Here is a 19,694-nt window from a genome sequence, read left to right on the forward strand (position 1 = left end):
AAATTGCTACAGAAGGCTGCATCCATTTCTCTAACATGAAACAAAAATTATGATGTTAGTATTAAGTAGCCGTTAACTAGTACTAATCAGCAGTAACGGTAACTTGTACTGTTTGCCAATTATTTACTAACCACCTCTTCCTCTTCTATACTGATGGCATCACTGCAAGAGAAATGTACAATACTAAATTGCCTCCCAATAAAAGCCCAACAATGTATGAGAAGTTACTTTATTTCCTCTTTTAAATATACATATACAAGATATTTTATTTCAAAAGCACAATAACATTATACAAGTTTCAAATTTACATTTTTGCAGTTAAGGATACCGATATATGCATTATTCAAATAACTTCTTCAGTTTATCTTGGACGGAATTCAAATCAGTGGCATAAGTATCTTGCAATCACTCAATATAGATAATACAGTGAACCAAACTGCATAGTAATTTATGAAATGAGAAATAACCACACTCATTAGTGATGATCTGGGAGCCCATTTGCTAGAATAAGTGCAAATGTACAGAAAACAATGCAACATTTCGTTCTTTGCCCTCATTTTCCTACCTCTCCCAAGTACTGAAAGACATTTGGGAATGTTAAGCAAGAGTTTGCCTGCTCAAACCAGACCCTGTCTCTGTATAGCAGTTTAAATTGCTCATTACCAACACTACAAAATAAAGTGATCTTGCCGCATGTCTGTTAGCCGAACTTCATGAGTCCAAATTTCTTGCATCATTGAAAGTGCAGTGAGTACTGAAAATATCTGATACATGACTAGATAAACCACAGGGAAACAGTAAGTGAACACAGCTATGAAGTCAGTGCTGAAATCTGTGAAGCACATTTGCTAATTTCAATACAGTGCTTTGGCTGGTAAGCATTATTATTGGTAACCTTTGAACTAGCCACTGCACACAGGTCTCCATGGAGCTGGTTTTCCTAACCCAAGGTTTTAATCACAGATTAGACAAGACTAACAAAACTGTTTCTTTGCAGAGGGATTTACCTTCAGTTTAAAAAACAGAAAATAACAAAATGAAGAGAGAATTCTTCATTGCAATAAGAGGAAAATAGGAAAAGATACTGAAGATAACTATTTACACTGTTTGGGGAAAATAAGCTGAAAAATGAGCAAAAATGTCAAGGACTATTTGAATGCTAGAAAATAATGATTTGATATTCCAACCCATTTGAATTTCACTTTTAAATGAGTAGTGACTGCTGTTCACTAAGGACTTCAAGAAACTAGGAGGAGGATTATTATACTTAAGCATGAAATCATGATTTGTGATTCTCCCTCCCACCTGGCATGTCCCCTCACTGCACCGTTAAGAAAAGAATGCACACACACACACACACACACACGTTTGCATTCTTTTAACGGTGCAGTGAGGGGACATGCCAGGTGGGAGGGAGAAAATATATAATACACCCCCCCACACACAGCTGACCCTTGCTAGAATGTGCGTCCATATAGCGCAAATTTGGTTATAGCGCGGGACAGCGGATGGATCCCAAATTTAATTACCATCATTGGAATCCATGGTAATGCGGTCCCTGCGTTAACACGGGACCGTGCATGGATCCAAAACCCCACGTTTTAGCAGTGTGTGTGTGTGTACACATACACGTGTGTACACACATATTTCTTGTGTATACACACACACACACACACACACACGTGTGTGTACACGTGCTCTCAAACAGCAGGTCACAAAATTCTTTATAGTCCTCCCTTTCTAAGCCTTAACAGAGCATTAAAAAACACAACCCCCCCTCCCCCACACACCCCAAGAGGGGAAAGTAGAATACACAGATCTAAAAATGCCTTCTCTGGATAGTTCAGCTTTTCAGACAGAGATGGCATTGCCTGGAAAAGTAATAGTTATAAGGAATTTATGTATTTAGAACTTTTACCTGTCACATCACAAGATCCCTTCATGAAAATTATTATGGCTAAAATCTGGGAAACAGAACAATGAGCTAATGAAAAATGGTTTAATCACAATATGCCATTAGTTACTGAAAAAGAGACAGACAACTATTTTTTTCCTTTAAGTTACAATAAGCATCTGGTTGGCTTGACTCCAGAAACAGACAGTTTATGGACAGCGCCAAACAGATAACACAAGAATGAAGAGTGGGAAGCCCCTCCAACATGGAGATACAAAGTATTGATTTATGCCTGTGTTTAGTGATTCTAAATAGATAATATTGCCATGCTATCTTCTACAGGATCTTGCTTTTTAATTCAACTTTAAATGACTTTTATTTTACTGCAGTTTATGGCTAAACCACTGGATCAGCAGTCTAGAGTTTGTCTCTGCACAGACTGCCAAGTACTGTTACAAACATAGTAAAGCTGATCTCAGCCACACCACAGAAGTGTGGTGCTGGACTCCTTGGGGTAGTCTCCAGAATTAGTAGACTAAAACTATATTATATAAGGTGCAGTACTGGCAATGCAACAAGCGCACACAGTTTAATTTTACATGCACCAAGCAAGATGGAAATGCCCCCACACAATTCACTCCTTCTGCCCCTCTTTTAAAGATTGGATTAGTGGAAACATCATTCCTCTGAAAGTACTCTCCAATAAATCCCAGGGTCTGGCACAGTGCAGGTTTCTGCTGCACCACTTAATGCTTGCTGAGCCTGTTGCCATGGATTAGCAGAGGCCTGGCACCACTTCTCCCTCTGAAAAATATGCTACAGACCTTGGCCATTTTAAGTTGTAAGCCAGGGCTAGGAACTCAGACACACAGTAAGGAGGAGGAGAGATTGTACATAATTCCAGCTAGACTGTTGTGATGTCTGAAATGGTTTGTGTCCTGAAATTACATCAACCCTCATATACCTATTGTACCACATGACTGGAAATATTAACAGCTTCTCTTACTTGGTTCTTTCCTAGCAACACACCTCCAGGTGTATTCCCAGTGCCAGTAAATGGCAGTTTGGGACTTCTGATGTGTGCATATGGAAGGCAGGTGAATGCGGGAAGCTACACTCATCTAATCAGTAGAGCCTACAACCTTTGGAAAAAGATATTTCTGTTCCTGAATATTCTACAAAGTCACCACATAGGGTGTGGTTTTTTTTTAAAAGGTAAAACCTATGAAATGAGAATTATTTTGTTTCAGTGCATCAGTCATGTGTCTGAACCCTTAGAGAAGGCTCTGTAATATTCCCCCTTTTCCTTTGTCAAAACATCATCCATAGTCATTGGGATTTAATTAAAAGCTAGTACTCAGAGAAGCTGCCAGTTGAATCCAAAGACGATTTGATTGGTTTCCTGGCTCCTGGCAATCTCCTCTATGATGCAGTGTTGCTGCCATAGAAGATGGAGTTTCCGGTAACGTTCATGACATAAATGCAGGGGGTTCCCTCTTCTTCATGGGAGAAATAATGAGAACATTCATTAGGCATGTTACAACATTACATATCCCCATCTTTGGGCCTTTTCTTTTCTACTCTCTTTCCTGGTTGACTCTATGACAACGTTAAGTGCAAATAAGTCTAGGCAAAGTGTCTATTAACAGTCCCAGATTAACTACCCATGTTAATCACCATGGAAAATACTGAATGACAGTGTGTTTGGTAACTATTTTTCACCACTGGGCTGCTCAGAACTATGCAGGAACTGCATGCAGTATAAGGGGAACAACAAAGAAAGGGGAAAAAATTAAGACTCCTAGCAAGTAAAAAGTTAAACATGCACTTACTTCAAGCCTGGGTCTGTTTCTCCATATTCATCGAGATAGGGAGCAGGATATAAACAGCCTCTGGTTTTACCTTCTATCAGGACTACTTTGCACTCCCTGATTCTGAAGGCAAAAATAATCACATTTAAAATATTATTAACCATATCATTTTGCAGGTACTATTTATAAGCAACCTTAAAGAAAGCTTAAACTTTGACAGGTCTAAGCACAAAGTTGCACTGGCTTAACTAGAAGTGCTGTTCTAAACAGATATAGTTAAACTAGCGTAACCCTCTGCGAGAACACTCCTATATTGGTTTAAACCTGGCCTATATTGGTTTAGTTGACATCTGTAAATTAGCTGAAAGTTAAACTGATATAATCCAGATCTAAACCAACATAAAGGAGCATGCACTCAGGGGGCTGCACGAGTTTAACTAAATAAATTTAAAAAATCTATTTGAGCTAAACTGGTTCAATTTTTGTGTTCAGACAAGCCTTTACAGACTTTCACAAAAAGCAATAAATATGTAAGTGATTGTATTGTATTAGATACCCATGACACAAGGGGCCTTATCATCAGTAAGAATAAAATGGTTACTAACCTGTTCTGTAACTGTTCAAGATGTGCTGCACATGTCCATTCCACTTTTGGGGTTGGTGTGCCCACTGTACAGCCATCACAAATGTATTCCTCAGTGGTACCTGTTGGGCAGCTCGAGCTCCCCCTGCTGTAGTGCACCACTGCATGCATGTATAAAGAGCAGAGCTGCCCCTAGCCCCCTCTCAGTTCCTACTTGCTGGAACTTCGATGTAGAGGGGGACAAGAGGGTGGATCATGGAATGGACATGTGCAACAATAGTTACAAAACAATGATTGTATATGTGCATTCTAAACTTGGTGACTCACAAGCCATAAGAACAGGAGATGGGATCAGAGTCTATTTCAATAAAGACTCTAGCATCCTCTCTGGACTCTTGCCTCCCACTGTGTTGTGGCTCAAATGTGTGGACTGAGGTGGCTGCTGCTGTACAAATATCAACAACTGGAATCTGTGCTAGAAAGGCTGCTGAGGCCAACTACAACCTCACTGAATGAGCTGAGACACTGTCAGGGAGAACAACATTAGCCAAGTCATAGCACATATGTACACAGGATACGATCCAGGAAGAAATTCTCTGGACGAAGACTGATCTCTTTTTCTGTCTGCCACTGCTATGAACAATTGGGATGATTTAAGAAAGTGTCTGGTTCTGTCCAGGTAAAACGCTAAGGCTCTCCTCATGTCCAAGGTATGCAAATGCTCTTCTCCCTTGCTCATGTGTGGCTTTGGGTAAATTATGGGCAAATAAACTGGCAGGTTTATGTGGAAAGAAGAAACCACCTTTGAGAGAGAATGCAGGTCCTTAAAAAAGATCATATACGAGGCATTAATGCACATAGATCACCTATTCTTCTGGCAGAGGTAATGGCCACCAAAAATGCCACCTTAATTGACAGATGCAGCAGAAAGTGGGTAGTTAATGGCTTTAATGGGGAACCCATATATCTTGACAATACTAAGTTTAGAGCCCACAGGGCAACTTGATCTTGCACCTAAGGGTTTAATTTGACTAAGCCTTTAAAAAACGTTGACATATCACAAGAGAAAATAAAGTGATTGTCCACTTTAGGATGGAGTACTGAAATAGTTGTTTTATGTACCTTGAAGGAACTTGCCCCCAAACCTGGTTTTGTGTTTCAGGCCCAGAATATGTTGAACTGAAGAACTTGTTGGTGATAATTCACACTGGTGAGAACAGATGGTAAAACACTTCCATCAACAGAGGCAAGTTACTCTTGTAGAAGGCTTTTGGCTATTCAGCAGGATCTTGATGTCTTTCAAGTAGGCCTGCTCTCTAGTGCCTAGCGATGGAGCATCCCTGCAGTTAAGTGAAAGGACTGTAGGCTCAGGTGGAGTAGGCAACTGTGATCCACTAGACTTGGACTTAATAGCCCAGAAAGTGAAATAAGTTTCAGATAGTGCCAGGAGAGTGGAAAACCTGTGCTGATGGGTCCATGCTGGGGCTCTACGTGTGATTCTGGCCTGGTCCTGTCTTATCTTTAGTAACACCTTGTGAATGAATGGAATTGGTGGAGAAGCACAGAGAAGCCTATCACCTGTCCTGGACAGGTTCCATAACAGGTGATAGGTTGCTCCGTAGGGAGCAGAATTAGTGGACACTTTCTGTTGGACTTTGTTGCAAATAGGTCTATCTGGGGAAGCTCCCACTGCTGGAAGATGCACCTGGCCATATCTTGCAAAGACATCACTTGTGGTGACTTGTAAATGATCTGCTCAGGTGGCCTGATAGGATCTATCAAGCTGGCAATACAGAGCTCCCAGAGTAAAGTTGCTTCTGGACAGAGCGGAGAAGAGCAGGCTCCCCGTTGCTTGTTGAGGTAAAACATGCCATTGCGTTATCTGTGAGGACTAAAGCTGCTTCCATTGATCTACAACATAAATAACTGGCATGCTAGACTGACAGGTTTCAGTTCTCTGATACTGATGTGGAAAGCTGAGTCTTCTGAGGACCAGAGACTCTGAGTCTGTTGAGAATCCAGGTGGGCTCACCACCCCAGATCAGAAGCATCTGTCACTAGCATGAGAGTTGGCTGTGGGTGGGTAAATGGAACGCCTACACATACATTGGCAGAATTTGTCCACCGATGTAGGGAGGTGTGGATATGTGAGGGCACTCTTACCACCAAGTCTAACTGATGGCAACTTGGCAAGTAGACCAATGCCAGCTTACCATGCAGTGTTCTGAGGCACAGTTTGGTGTACTGAAACACAGAGGTAGAAGGGGCCATATGACCTGAAAACCTCAAACAGTTTTGTACAGTTGTGACAGGGTAAGCCTTCAAAGTCTAACAACAGAACAGACTGCCCAAAATCTGGATACTGGAAGAAAGGCCCTGACTTGAGAGGAGTCCAATACAGCCTCTATAAACTTTATCCTCCGGGCCTGAGAAAGGAGAGATTTTTCTGGGTTGAACAACAATCACACTGCACTGAACATTGATTGGATCAGGTCAACACTGTTCTGTATTTGCAATGTAGACTGGGCCTCTTACAAGCTAGTTGTCCAGACAGAGGTAAATCTGAACTTCCAGTTTTCAGAGTAATGCAGCTACTACTGCCATGACTTTTGTAAAGACCTGGGAGCTGCTTACTCGCTGAAAGCAGTACAGTGAACTGGTAATGATTTTGATTTACCAGAAATTGGAGGCATTTCCTCTGACCCTGATTGATTATCACATAGAAATATCATCTTTTAAATTGAGGATGACATACCAGTCCCCAGGATCCAGGGAAGGGGTAATAGTTTTGCATGATTATCCTAGCGTCTATCTTTTTTTAAAAGTGATAAAGAGTCCTGTGGCACCTCATAGACTACCAGATGTATCGGGGCATAAGCTTTCGTGGGTGAATACCCGCTTTGTCAGATGAATGTAGTGGAAATTTCCAGAGGCAGGTATAAATATACAGGCAAGAATCAGTCTAGAGATAACGAGGTTAGTTCAGTCAGGGAGGATGAGCCCCTCTTCCCATTGAAGAGAAACTGCTGAGCTTCAGTTCATTTGAAAATTTGACACCATCAGCTCAGGATTAAACAAAGACTGTAAATGGCTAGCCAACTACAAAAGCAGTTTCTCCTCCCTTGGTGTTTATACCTCAACTGCTAGAAGAGGGCCTCTTCCTCCCTGATTGAACTAACCTTGTTATCTCTAGACTAATTCTTGCCTGCATATTTATACCTGCCTCTGGAAACCTCCACTATATTCATATGACAAAGTGGGTATTCACCCACGAAAGCTTATGCTCCAATACGTCTGCTAGTCTATAAGGTGCCATAGGACTGTCGCTTTTTACAGATCCAGACTAACAGTTACCCCCCTGATACTTATCTTTTTTTAAGAATATGTTGAGTGGATGCAGGTTTAAGATTGATCTGAAATCCCGCTTCATTTTTGGGATTAGGAAATATCTGGAATAAAAACCCTTCCCTCTGTGACTACATGGAGCCTCCTCTATGGCTCCCAAGTGAAGGAGCTATTGTACTTCCTCAATAAGGAGTTTCTTGTGAGAGTGGTCCCTGAATGATGGGGAGGGAAGGTGGGAGGAGGGGCAGAAAAACTGGAGAGTATATTCCACTTACACAGCGCTCAGGACCCTATGGTCTGAAGTAATTCAGGCCTAAGCACAGTGCAAGTGGGACAGATGGTTTGCAAGGGTGAGGTAGTTAGGATCTGAAGAGATGGAAACTGGTATGTCAATCTCAACCGACCATCAAAATGATTGCACTTCCAGGCTATCTTGAAGGGCCTGGAGCTGGAGCCCTAAGTTCCCTGTAAGCTGCATGTCCGCACAGTAACCTATTTAGCACCACACAGGCACTTAGGGAATCTGCTTGGGGACCTGCTGCAGCTGGGGAACAGGCATCCCTCCCCTGACCCCAACTCACCCTGCAGCCCCAACCTGCTGCGGCCAGAGTGGCACCAGGTGTGGCCCTCCCCTCCCCCGGCCTGAGGGAAGGGCACCTATCCTGAAGTGCCAGACCTCCTGCAGCGAGGACAGGTGCCTCTCCCCCACAGCCCAGGTGCTGCTGCAGGGAGAAAGCGCTGGGGGGAGTCCTCTCTCCTCACATAGCCCCAGAGCACCCTACTGCACCCCAAACCCTCATCCCCAGCCCCACCCCAGAGCCTGCACTCCCAGCTGGATCCCTCAACCCCTGCACCCAACCTTCTGCCCCAGCCCTGAGCCCCTCATCCCCAGCACCACCCCAGAGCCCACACACCCCCTACTCCAGCACCCCAATCCTCTGCCCCAGCCCTGAGCCCCCTCCCACAAGAGCTCTTCAGCCCCACCCCACCACATGATTTTTGTTATGTGCACCAATATGAGAGTGATGTGTCACACATCACCTCCATATTGGTGCACATAACAAAATTCATTCCACACATGGGTGGGAAAAATTAAGAGGGAACACTGCTGGAGCCGAAGCAACAGGATGGGGAGGCCTATGCATATAACCCCAGACCACTTTTTTTGACAGGTCCTGTTAAGAAGGAGAAATGGAATATCTGTATGTCTACTGGGGCCAATAGTGCTTCCTGACAAGGACAGATCTATGGACTTCAAGTCTTTAAGTTCATGGAGCTTGCTGATGGTCTGAGATAAGAGAAGGACCTTCAAATGGCAAGCCCTGGATAATATTCTGGACTTCACAGGGAAGACCAAAAGACTGCAGCCAGGAAGATCTATGCTTGGCAACTGCAGAAGTCATGGCTTCTGTTTGCTGCATCCAGTCCCACCTGCAGTGACATTCTTGTGACTAGTCTGCCTTCACTGACCAGGGGAGAGAATTCCTGGCTACTGTTCTCCAGGAGCAGCTCTCTGAACTTCTCCATGGAGCCCCACAAATTAAAATTATACACCCCAACAGAGCCCGATGGTTAGAAGTATGCAGTTGCAGCCCCCATCAAATAAATCTTTCTGCTGAATTAGCCTTGCCTCTTAGCATCTTCTGACTTGTGCATGGCAGCCTGGTGCTCCTGTCATGCCCTCTCATTAGTTGCTGTGATGACTGATGAGCCCAGAGGTGGGCGAGTCTAAAAGGTACTCAAAACGTTCGGCGAGTACATTGCACTTTCTTTCTGCCCTTTTAGAGGTGGAAGCCAAAGAGGATGGAGTCTGCCATAAAGCCTTTATAGGCTCTAGTATAGCCTCGTTGATTGGACTCATTGATTGGTGATTAACCCCTCGATCTGTACACTTAAGTCTTCAGCCACTTTCTTTAACAAGTCTTGATAACCTTTAAAATCCTCAGGAGGAGGAGGTGAAGTTATCCCAGATAAAACAGCCTCACCTGGAGAGGAAGTCAAGACCGAAAGGGGTAGAAATCTTTTCTAATGGCTGCTGCTCTGGTTCTGGAACCTCTTCTTGGTATACCTCTAATCCGATATAACATTGTCCTCAGGAGTCAAAAAATCTTACCACATTATAGGTGAAACCGTATTATATCAAACTTGCTTTGATCCCCCGGAGTGTGCAGCCCTGCCCCCTCCCCCCCCCCGCAGCGCTGCTTTACCGTGTTATATCTAAATTCGTGTTATATCAGGTCGCATTATATTAGGGTAGAGGTGTACTTCATACTAGACCTGTTACTGGACTCTGGGGACGGAACCTCTCAGTGTGCAGATTCTGCCTTTCTAGATGAGGATCTCAAGTATACATGGTGTGGGGAAGATCTGAAAGTTGGGAGAAACCTCTAACTGTTCCAAAACAACCACTGGTACAGGACAAGGCCCCATTGTCCTGGCCACATTCCTGTGGCAAGTTCCACTCAGAGGTCATGGTGGTAGGTCGGAAGAGAGGATCTTTGAGGGACCCGGAGGGTCTTGCTTTGGGGATGCGAGACATCAAATCCCACCTCTAAGCTAGATAACGAAGATTCCCCTTCTTCTGACAATGGCAAGGCTGATCCAGTCGTGCTGGTGACCAGTTCCTAGTGACTGGCAATGGATGAAGTGACACGATCATTGCATGCTTCCCCTTGGAGGGTACCAAGGGCCCATCTATCCAGAAAGCAGGCAACTGGGGTACTGGAGGTTAAATCGCTGGCAGACGGGGCAACAATACAGAGGGACTGGACTCCTATGAGGAAGGAGACAGTCACCAAGAGGCAGAGCAGATTTCTTGCTGCTGCAAGTGCTTCCGGGGTAGTTGACATGGAGGTGATCTCCTGCTGCAGTGCCCAAGAAGTTGACAGTGCCACTTCTTCCGGCAGGCTTGACAAAGCTCCTTGCGGTGCTGGAGTCAACTCAGACAACTTAGGCACCAATTTGGGGGAGGAGTGTTTAGGTTTCAGGTGTACTCTACTCGACTCCTTCTCGCCCCTCTCACCAGACTTAGAAGGTGGACACCTTCTCCTGGTTGGGGTTTTTCTGGAAGTTTGTATTTCTTCCTCAGTGTGGGCAAGGTAGAATGGTGCTGGGATTCCTCTAAAGCTGGAGGCGCTTTTCTCAACAAAGCTGGAGCACTCAGCACTGAGGCAGACTGGGACAGCTCTGACAGAGGCCTGTGCGCTGCCTCCATCAGCAAGAATTTCGGCCTAGCCTCCCTATCCTTCTTTGTCCTAGGCTTGAAATCTCTTTGCAAGTCCTTTATGTGCGCCTGCCCAAGCACTTCAGGCAGCTATTATGAGGCTCGATCACTGGCATAGTCCTTGAGCATGAAGTGCACAGCTTGAAGCTCCATGATTGGGGCATACTCCAGTACCACAACCAGAAGACCCCACAAATGAGGAAGTCAAGTTTGAAAAGAAGTCTAACTATCATAACTATGCTAAAGACTGGACTAACAATACACACATACAAAATATTCACAAAGGCTGAGAAAGAGAACTGTTCTGGTGTTGTAGAGTTCCAACGACTGGCAGTAAGATGGAACTGAGTGGGGCGAGGGGCAGCTCTGCCCTTTACACCTCTGAACAATGATGTGCAGCAGCAGGCTGAGCTTGAGCTGCCCAATAGGTATCACTGATGGAATAAGTTTCTGGCAGCCGTGTGCTGTGCATTCTGACACCCAAGAGTGGAATGGACACGTGAAATCATTTGAAGAATCATCAGCTATTACATTTCTTTATTTTGTGGACTGCACTATTCTGTTATCTGGGTATGGTCAGCCAACTGCCTCTTCACTTGGCTACTAGACCATTCTTGAAATTTCATAGTGACCCCCCCATCCTAATCTTACTAACTGGGAGGATACCACTTATACAGAGAATGTGCTAAGTGCTAGCCATGTTTATTAAAACTGTGAAACTTTAGTTAATTATTGCAGTCTTTTAAAAAAATAAATACTGCTCTCCTTCCTTTTCTGTGTCTACGTGTGAGCAAACTCACTCCCGATGAGCAGTGCAAGGAGTAAAAACTCAGAGGCCAGTTAAATCTGTTTTGAAACCTCCAGGAAATAATTTCCTCCTCCTCCAGATGCTCTTGGAGTTCTTTCTCCCCCTTAAGAGCTCCACACTACAGCAAACCTCTCAGAGGAGGTGTGCATGTTGCTCCCTCCAAAACCACTCGATCCTATGCCTCAAAAGCCTGTTGAACAAGTTGGTCCCACCCTAATGTCAATTCAGCCATTTTTAAGCTACAGAGAACAAAATAGACAAATAGACAAAATAAACAAAAATCAGATTTAGCCCCTTTACAGTACTCAACAATGTAGAAAAAGCTGCATTTTTAAAAGTGTAAGTAATTTGTCCATCACATACACTAACAACTTGGCACTAAACATGCATAAAAGGCTAGGATTTTCTAACAAGCCTAAAGGAGCAGGGCGCCCAATACTTTGAAAATGAAAGCCAAATGCAAGATCCTGCAGCACAGACTTGTTATTTTACCTGAAAAGTAGTTACTGTTAATATAGACATTGGTTTTGTGGTGTTCTGTAAACATATGACAAAGGGTGCACTGGACATCTTCAGACGATAGCACTGCCCATTGACCAACATTTCAGTTTTACTGCAGGGTTATTTAACCTTTTGGTGGCTTAGAACAGTGGTTCTCGTACCCCTGGAGGTACACAGAGGTCTTCCGGGGGTATATCAACTCATCTAGATATTTGCCTGGTTTCATAACAGGCTACATAAAAAGCACCAGCAAAGTCAATACAAATTAAAATGTCATACACACAGTGACTAGTTTGTAGTGATCTATATACTATACACTGAAATTTAAGTACAATATTTATATTCCAATTGATTTATAATTACATGGTAAAAAGAAGTAGGCAATTTTTCAGTAATAGTGCGCTGTGACACTTTCGTATTTTTTGTCTGATTTTGTAAGCAAGTAGTTTTTAAGTGAGGTGAAACTTGCAGGTATGCAAGACAAATCAGACGCCTGCAAGGGATACAGCAGTCTGGTTGAGAACCACTGGCCTACAGCAGTGTGAATCAGAATGCTGGGTCTCTCCCCCAAGTCCCAAAGAGTATGAGGTTTTTTGCCCTTCTGTGTCATCTGGTCTTCTTAAGTTATTTTCCTCTGCAAAAAATTACCTACTGGCCAGTTACCTACTTGAGGAACATACACACTCCAGCTCCACACTGGAGAGCATGAGAGGTACAGGCTCCCAGCTCCTCCCCATTCACCAACTCCTGGCAGCAGGTATTCTGGGAGCATAGCATGGTGCCACAGAACAAACACAACATTGGGTGCTTTCGTTCATCGTCAGAAGACCGTGGGCACCTGTAAAGAGAAAGGTGGTAATTATTAAGTGCAGTATGGAACCAAAATAGTTATTGCAAATACACTGAAAAGTTGTTTTTTTTAAAAATAGAGGCAGTTATGCTGTTTTGACCAGAAGGCCTTTTTCAGAAAAGAGGCACCGTTAATCACACTGTTTCCTCAGAAGCTATCTGGTAAAATTCGTTCTAATTTTTCTCAGAAGGAAGAGGTGCTTCTCTCTAGTATAGATCAGTTGGGGACGGGGGAAAATTGATATAAACCCAGTGAAAGCTTTTCTAAAGGAACTGTCAATTTTGTGATCACATGGGACATTATTTTTCCTAACATTACATCTACCAAGTGATGTTGCAGGGGTTCTCAAGCTACGGTCTTGCAAAGCATTGCTCCAAGTCCAGGCCTGCTCACATCACAGGAAATGAAGAAGAGAATTACTAACTGCTAACACAGCTAAAACTACATTTAATATTTTCCTATTGGTTGTCCCATGTAATCATTGGCTGTAGTTGTCATTGGAATCTTATTCAATTGCAAATGGCAGATAAGGTGACCCATGCAATTGTGAATGGAAGGGAATGGTTGGCAACAATCTTTCTGTTAAGATGGGGATCACACTATAAACATTGAGAAACTCCTGCTATATTTAATGGAAACAAACGAAAGGAGAAAGCTGCATCAGCATATAGACTCCAACAGGACCCAAAGACTGCTAAAACGCATATTAAATCAGCATGGAGTGAGAAAACCTCCTCCTCTCCATGAATAATGTACCTCTCTCCAGTAAATCAATAATGCAGATACCCAATTCAAGAAATGTGCCTCATTAAAACTAAAAGCTGAGAAATGCAGGATTAGGAACTCAATCAAGTCAAAAGTGGAAGTAAATTCAGCTAAATTCTAGCCCATTTATACAAGTAACAAAACTGACACACAGGCACAGTACTAGGATGCCAAAGTGGGTAAAGTGATGTAGGTTAGGAGCAGCACTGGCAGGGTGACATAGCATAACTTGCTTGGAGCCTGATTCCTCACTATTCACAGTGGTTCATTCATGAGCATTAAGTTCACTACAGTTAAAATACAAAACAAAACTTCCATGAGCAAAATTCTCTTTAGAAAGAATTAAAAAGCACATTGGACTATATCCATGTTTCAATGCTTTTTCACAGGAAGAATAACTAAAGTGAAATGATATATTTTCACTCTGTCTTCTCTGCTACCAACACTTCATCTGTGGGAAAGGTTCAGTATTCCTATTCAAAGCCGATGCCAAACCTCTGGCCCTGGAGTGGGCAATGGTGAAAACAACTGTCAGCTATATCAAACCTACATTTGTTTACTGAAGTGTGTCAGTGCTTTAAGCTGTAATATTTTATATATGGTCATGATGTGAAAAGTAAGTAGCATCATGCTTAAAATGGACAGCTGGTTATTGATGGTTGGGAACAAAACAGTATGTTCACTTCAAATTTTGCAATACCCTTCCCAGACAACAGTTCTTCCTGGATTGATGAGGTGGCAGCATTTGATTTCCATCCCAGAATTGTTTCTGTAATAGTTTTGCCACATGTCATATGGGTTACACTAACTGCAAGAATATGAAAAGGAGAAAACACTGACAAGAAGATAGATCTAACTGCTACTTTTTACCTAAACTGAGAGGCTTGATTCAGGAGGCAGCTGTAGTCTTCTGGAAGCTCTACCAAATTATTTCTTTTCCTTGGATATCTAGTAAATAAGTGGAAGAAGAAATACTTTAAAAAATATTAATGAAGGATACAGCCACACAAGATCACAGCAAACAGTATGGACATATACTGCCAATAATTCACCACTCTAGTAAACTTCCTGTCCTCTCTTTCAAACTCCCAGGGCCCAGAATCACGTCACAACCTCTGACAGACAAAATAAGGGTACAAGACAAACCATACAGGAAACATTTCCACAGTAAATGTACAACAAAGGTAAGGAAACTAAGTTTGCATGGAATGGGCATATATTTTACAACCCAATGAAGGTTATCTCATGCTACCAATTGTTACATTAGCCCACCCCAGAAAAAAGCTGATGTCTGGCTGGAGTGGTAAAATGTTTGATATTCTGAGAGAATAGTAATTGTTTAATCTTGATAAAGGAATCCTGTAAAGTCATTTGAAGAGGGGGGTGTGTTTATGGCAAAGGTGCAAGAGGAAGCAAGGAATCCCTAACTGCAAGACTTGCCCTCCTTTAACTACCCAGAGCCCAGCTCCTTCAGCTGTTACAGATCAAAAACAAAGCCCAGAAAAAAACGAAACTAACCTTACTGAAATGTTTTTCCCTTTTAGAAAACTTAATACGGCAGGGTCAGCACACCACCTGTATCAGACAAATATTGACAGATTACATTGTATGAACACTATATATAATTAATAGGCATACCTACACAGATCTAAGAAGTAGTGAAAAATCTTGAAAGTTTATGCAAGACAGAAATCTATTTTTAGAAACACAAATTATAAAGATTTCACCAGAATGAAACACATTTAAAAGATGTTTGCACCATCTGCAAATACTGATTCTCTCACAATGTGAAAGTGGACTATCACACACTGCTTCCCTTGGAATATCTATTGATGAAGGTTGTATATTAAAACATCCTACATTTTAAATGTAGTATTTATTGCTTCTAGTGATTGCTTTTCAAACACTTTTTTAAAATGCACCATTGAAAAATGTTTACTGTATTTATGTTTATAATGGCAAAACATATCCATTTACAGAGTGTAGTAAGCTACTGTACCGTCAAGCTGCTGACCACAGGAATGAAATGAATACTTCGGTATTCTTGCTGAGACAGTTATTTTATATTACTTCTACGACGCAGAAAAGAAGAGGGACCTACAGCAACTGGTCATTTTAGCTGATGTGTATCAGCGGCACTTCTCAAAAACAACTGATTTTATAAACACAAACACATACAGGCAATAGCGTTATTACTACATAAAAGATCTGGTCTCACATTTGGAATCCCTCTCCTTTGAGTGCTATTGTGGAGATAATGTGTTCAGCCTCAGCTAGAAGGAATGTCTTGTATTACATCACATACACACTTTTTTCCTTATAAGCAACCACTTAACGGACTTAAAAACCCAGTTGCTTACTGGAGGTTGTTCTTCAAATAAATGAAGCAAAATTATATTCAGTATATCGGGGGATAATCTGAAGCAGTATTGAGACAGAAGGTTGGAGTCAATAGGCTCAAAATATCTCCTTGGTTGAAGTACGCTGGACAACACAGAGGCCTCATGATGACAGAGGGCAAGAGAGAAAAAGAGAAGCAGAGAATTTCTCCAGGAACCAAGAAAGCCAATTACTATAACAGAATATATTAATTTTAATATTACACGCAGTGTACTCAACTGAATGTGGACATTCTTCAAGATAGCGATGTGGAAGTTTAAATAGTTTTTCTTAGTTATAACCAATCCTTCCTTTACAGACAGATTTCTACATCCATATTGTTGGGGTAATACCGTACTTTTAACTAGTAGGTCAACTACAGCACCTAATCAGACTGTTTTCGAAATCAAGCAGGTATAGCCCAAAGCTAGAACTGGCAGGTTATACTTTACGTCATACTAAGAACCCTGCTTTCAGATACCATCACAGCTGATGCCTGTCCTGGGGGCAGAGAGGGCTGACAAGACAGACCAATAAGCAAGGAATTGTGTAACACAAAAGCAACACTCCAGGATAACTTCCTTCATGAATGCTGATCACAATCCCCTCTATATGCACCAATTCCAAATGAGTCATTTATTCTGGTTTAATACAGCCATGATAAATTATTCTAAGATATTCCAACTGCTTAGTCAGAAGGGACTATCATAGTCATCTAGTCTAACCTTCTGCACATTGCAGGCCACAGAACTTCAGCCACCGACTCCTGTAATAGACCTATAACCTCTGGCTGAGCTACTGAAGTCCTCACATCCTGATTTAAAGACTTCAAGTTACAGAAAATCCACCATTTACACTTGTTTAAAACCTCCAAGCGACCTGTGCCCCATGCTGCAGAGAAAGGTAAACCGCCGCACAGGGTCTCTGTTAATCTGACCCAGGGGAAGTCCTTCCTGACCCCAAATATAGCTTAGCTGGACTATAACATTTTGCCAAGACCTACCAGCCAGACACCTGGGAAAGAATTCTCTGAAGTAAATCAGAGCCTTCCCCTCTAGAGTCCCATCACTGGCTGTTGGGGTTATTTGCTACTAGCAGTCCTATCTCATAGAACTGGAAGGGACCCTGAAAGGTCATCAAGTCCAGCCCCCTGCCTTCACTAGCAGGACCAAGTACTGATTTTGCCCCAGATTCCTAAGTGGCCACCTCAAGGACTGACCTCACAACCCTGGGTTTAGCAGGCCAATGCTCAAACCACTGAGCTATCCCTTCTCCCCAACATCTTCAGTCTCACTTCTTTTTTCCTTGTTTTCTTTTTATTTATATGACTACAGAACTTTTTACTATTGGTTTTAATTTCCTTTGCAACATTTAACTCTTCCTGGCTTTTGGCAGTTCTCATTTTTTCCCTACATTTCCTGACCTCCAAGAGGTAAGCCTTCCTTGCTGATCCATCCCAACTTCTTTTCCTTGTAGGCTTTCTACTTTCTCTTAAGAACCTGTTTGAGATGCTTGCTCATTGCATTTGGTCTGCACTCCTTCCCTACAAATTTCTTCCCCTTGCTTGGGATGCAGGCTTCAGATATTTTAAGTCAAAGTTAAAGAAACTAATTCCAAGCCTCCTCCACATTCAGATTCTTTAGTTCTTCTGTCCAATCCACTTCCCTAACCAATTCCCTTAATATTTTAAAGTTTTCCCTTTTGAAATCAAGATCCCTAGATGCAGATCTATTTTTGTTTATCCTTCCATTGAGTTTAAATTGAATTAACTCATGATCACTCAAACCAAGGTTGTCCCCTACAGCCAATTCTTCTATGAGATCCTCACTATTCACCAAAATCAAATCTGAAGTGGCATCACCTCTCATAGATTTGGTGACTTTTTAGTGAAGAAATCAGTCAACTACCACATCCAGGAAAATCTGGGCCCTACTATGACTAGTAGCACTTGTCCTTTCCATAACCACACAATTCCCAGTAGTATTTATTGCAATAAAATTTTAAGAAGGTCTCTATCCATATCCAAATTGGATACTGGGGCGTCTGTAACATACCCATGCACTACCATAGGAGAGCCTCTAGTACCTTTTTCCCCCAAAGTGATTTTGACCCAACTAGACTCTGTGTTATCCATTATATCACTTCTAATTTCTTTATGGTCTACCTCATCATTAATATACAATGCTATTGCACTACCTTTATTTTTATTTCTGTCTTTCCTGAACAGCACATACCCTTCAATATCTGTAATTCAGTCATGACTACTATTGCACCGGGTTTCTCTTATCCCTATATCATCTGGTTTCACTTCCTGCACCAGTAGTTCTAGTTCCTCCATTTTGTTACCGAGGCTTCTTGCATTGGCATACAAACACCTTAGTTGTTTCTGCTTAGTTTTGCCCAGATTCCTCACCCAATTAGATACAGTCATTCTACTGCTAATATTGCCTACCTGACTGTTAGAATAATTGGTATTGGCACTATCTTTCCTCTTACTGTCCATTCTTATACTCACGGCTGTATTCTCTCTCTCTGTTTTCTTTCCAGTCAATATTAGAATCAGGTGTGGAGGTTACATGACCATCTCCCCCAAATTTCAAACTCTGTTAAGTTGTTCATCAAGCCAATTCTTTTGCAATTGCAATATGGTATTGGTCAGAGCATAACCAATTATTCACTAATTTCATCTGAAATTCCCTTACAACCATCACAAAATGGAAGGATGGTTCCATTCGCTCCCCCAACTTCATCAAGTACCTTTGGAGCAAGGGGCTTACAGTGCCCCAATATTCCTCGAAAAGCAGGAACAGATTGGTGGGTAGAGATAGATAACTACAGAGTGCCTTGAACTCTCCTTCCTCGGAAACTGCAAAAGGAGGAGGAAGTATTAGAAATACATCAAACAGTTTCAGCCAGTCCATTCTCCTAAAGGTCTTTCTGAACAGGGCATACAATCAGCAGCAGACATAATGGAAAACCAGAATCCTTCTGATTCCATTTGCAACTTATTCATATGACCATCTTAAAGATTTAAGGCAACTTTTCACCTAGTATAACTAGATGTAGCACCACTGACTTTAAATGGGGCTATGGCAATTTACACTAGTTGAGGATCTGGCTGAGGATTATTGTAGAATACAGTTTATTGTACATACATTACAGAAGCAGGATTCTGCTATTTGAGTATGAAAAGAAGAAGTTACTTACCTTGTACAGTAATGATGACTCTCAGAGTTATGCCCCCATGGATACTCCACTATAGGTATGTTTGCTTACTTGTAGTGCTGATGATCAGAAAACTTTGATAGTACTGTCCCCTGGGCCCACACATGCGCTCTCTCCTTATGCTGCGCCACGAGGCTAGTCAGCACATATGGGCTAACTCTCCTCTGTTCCTTCTCTACCACAGAGACATAGACAAGAACTCAGAAGAAGAGGGGAGGAGAGTGGGTTGTGGAGCATCTACAGAGAGACATCTCGAAGAACCATTGTTACTGCACAAGATGAGTAATCTTCTTATTCTTCGAGTAGTGTC

At 42.2% G+C, this 19,694-nt stretch overlaps 1 protein-coding gene across 4 annotated transcripts in view; it reads right to left on the reverse strand.

Moving 5' to 3' along the window:
• Positions 1-213: 213 nt before the first annotated feature.
• UBR1 (ubiquitin protein ligase E3 component n-recognin 1) overlaps positions 214-19,694 on the reverse strand; it is a 157,500-nt gene continuing 138,019 nt past the window's right edge. For 3 of the 4 annotated variants that reach the window (XM_030559608.1, XM_030559607.1, XM_030559609.1), the window contains exons 42-47: positions 18,917-19,025; positions 15,299-15,355; positions 14,651-14,728; positions 12,833-13,003; positions 3,727-3,828; positions 214-3,393 (exon numbers count right to left, since the gene is read on the reverse strand). In XM_030559608.1, the coding sequence (XP_030415468.1) occupies positions 3,252-3,393; positions 3,727-3,828; positions 12,833-13,003; positions 14,651-14,728; positions 15,299-15,355; positions 18,917-19,025 (659 nt within the window). In that variant the 3' untranslated portion in view covers positions 214-3,251. The remainder of the gene's footprint in view (positions 3,394-3,726; positions 3,829-12,832; positions 13,004-14,650; positions 14,729-15,298; positions 15,356-18,916; positions 19,026-19,694) is intronic. The other variant, XR_004000019.1, reaches the window with a different exon arrangement.

The sequence above is a fragment of the Gopherus evgoodei genome, chromosome 4 (assembly GCF_007399415.2).
Source record: "Gopherus evgoodei ecotype Sinaloan lineage chromosome 4, rGopEvg1_v1.p, whole genome shotgun sequence".
NCBI lineage: Eukaryota > Metazoa > Chordata > Testudines > Testudinidae > Gopherus > Gopherus evgoodei.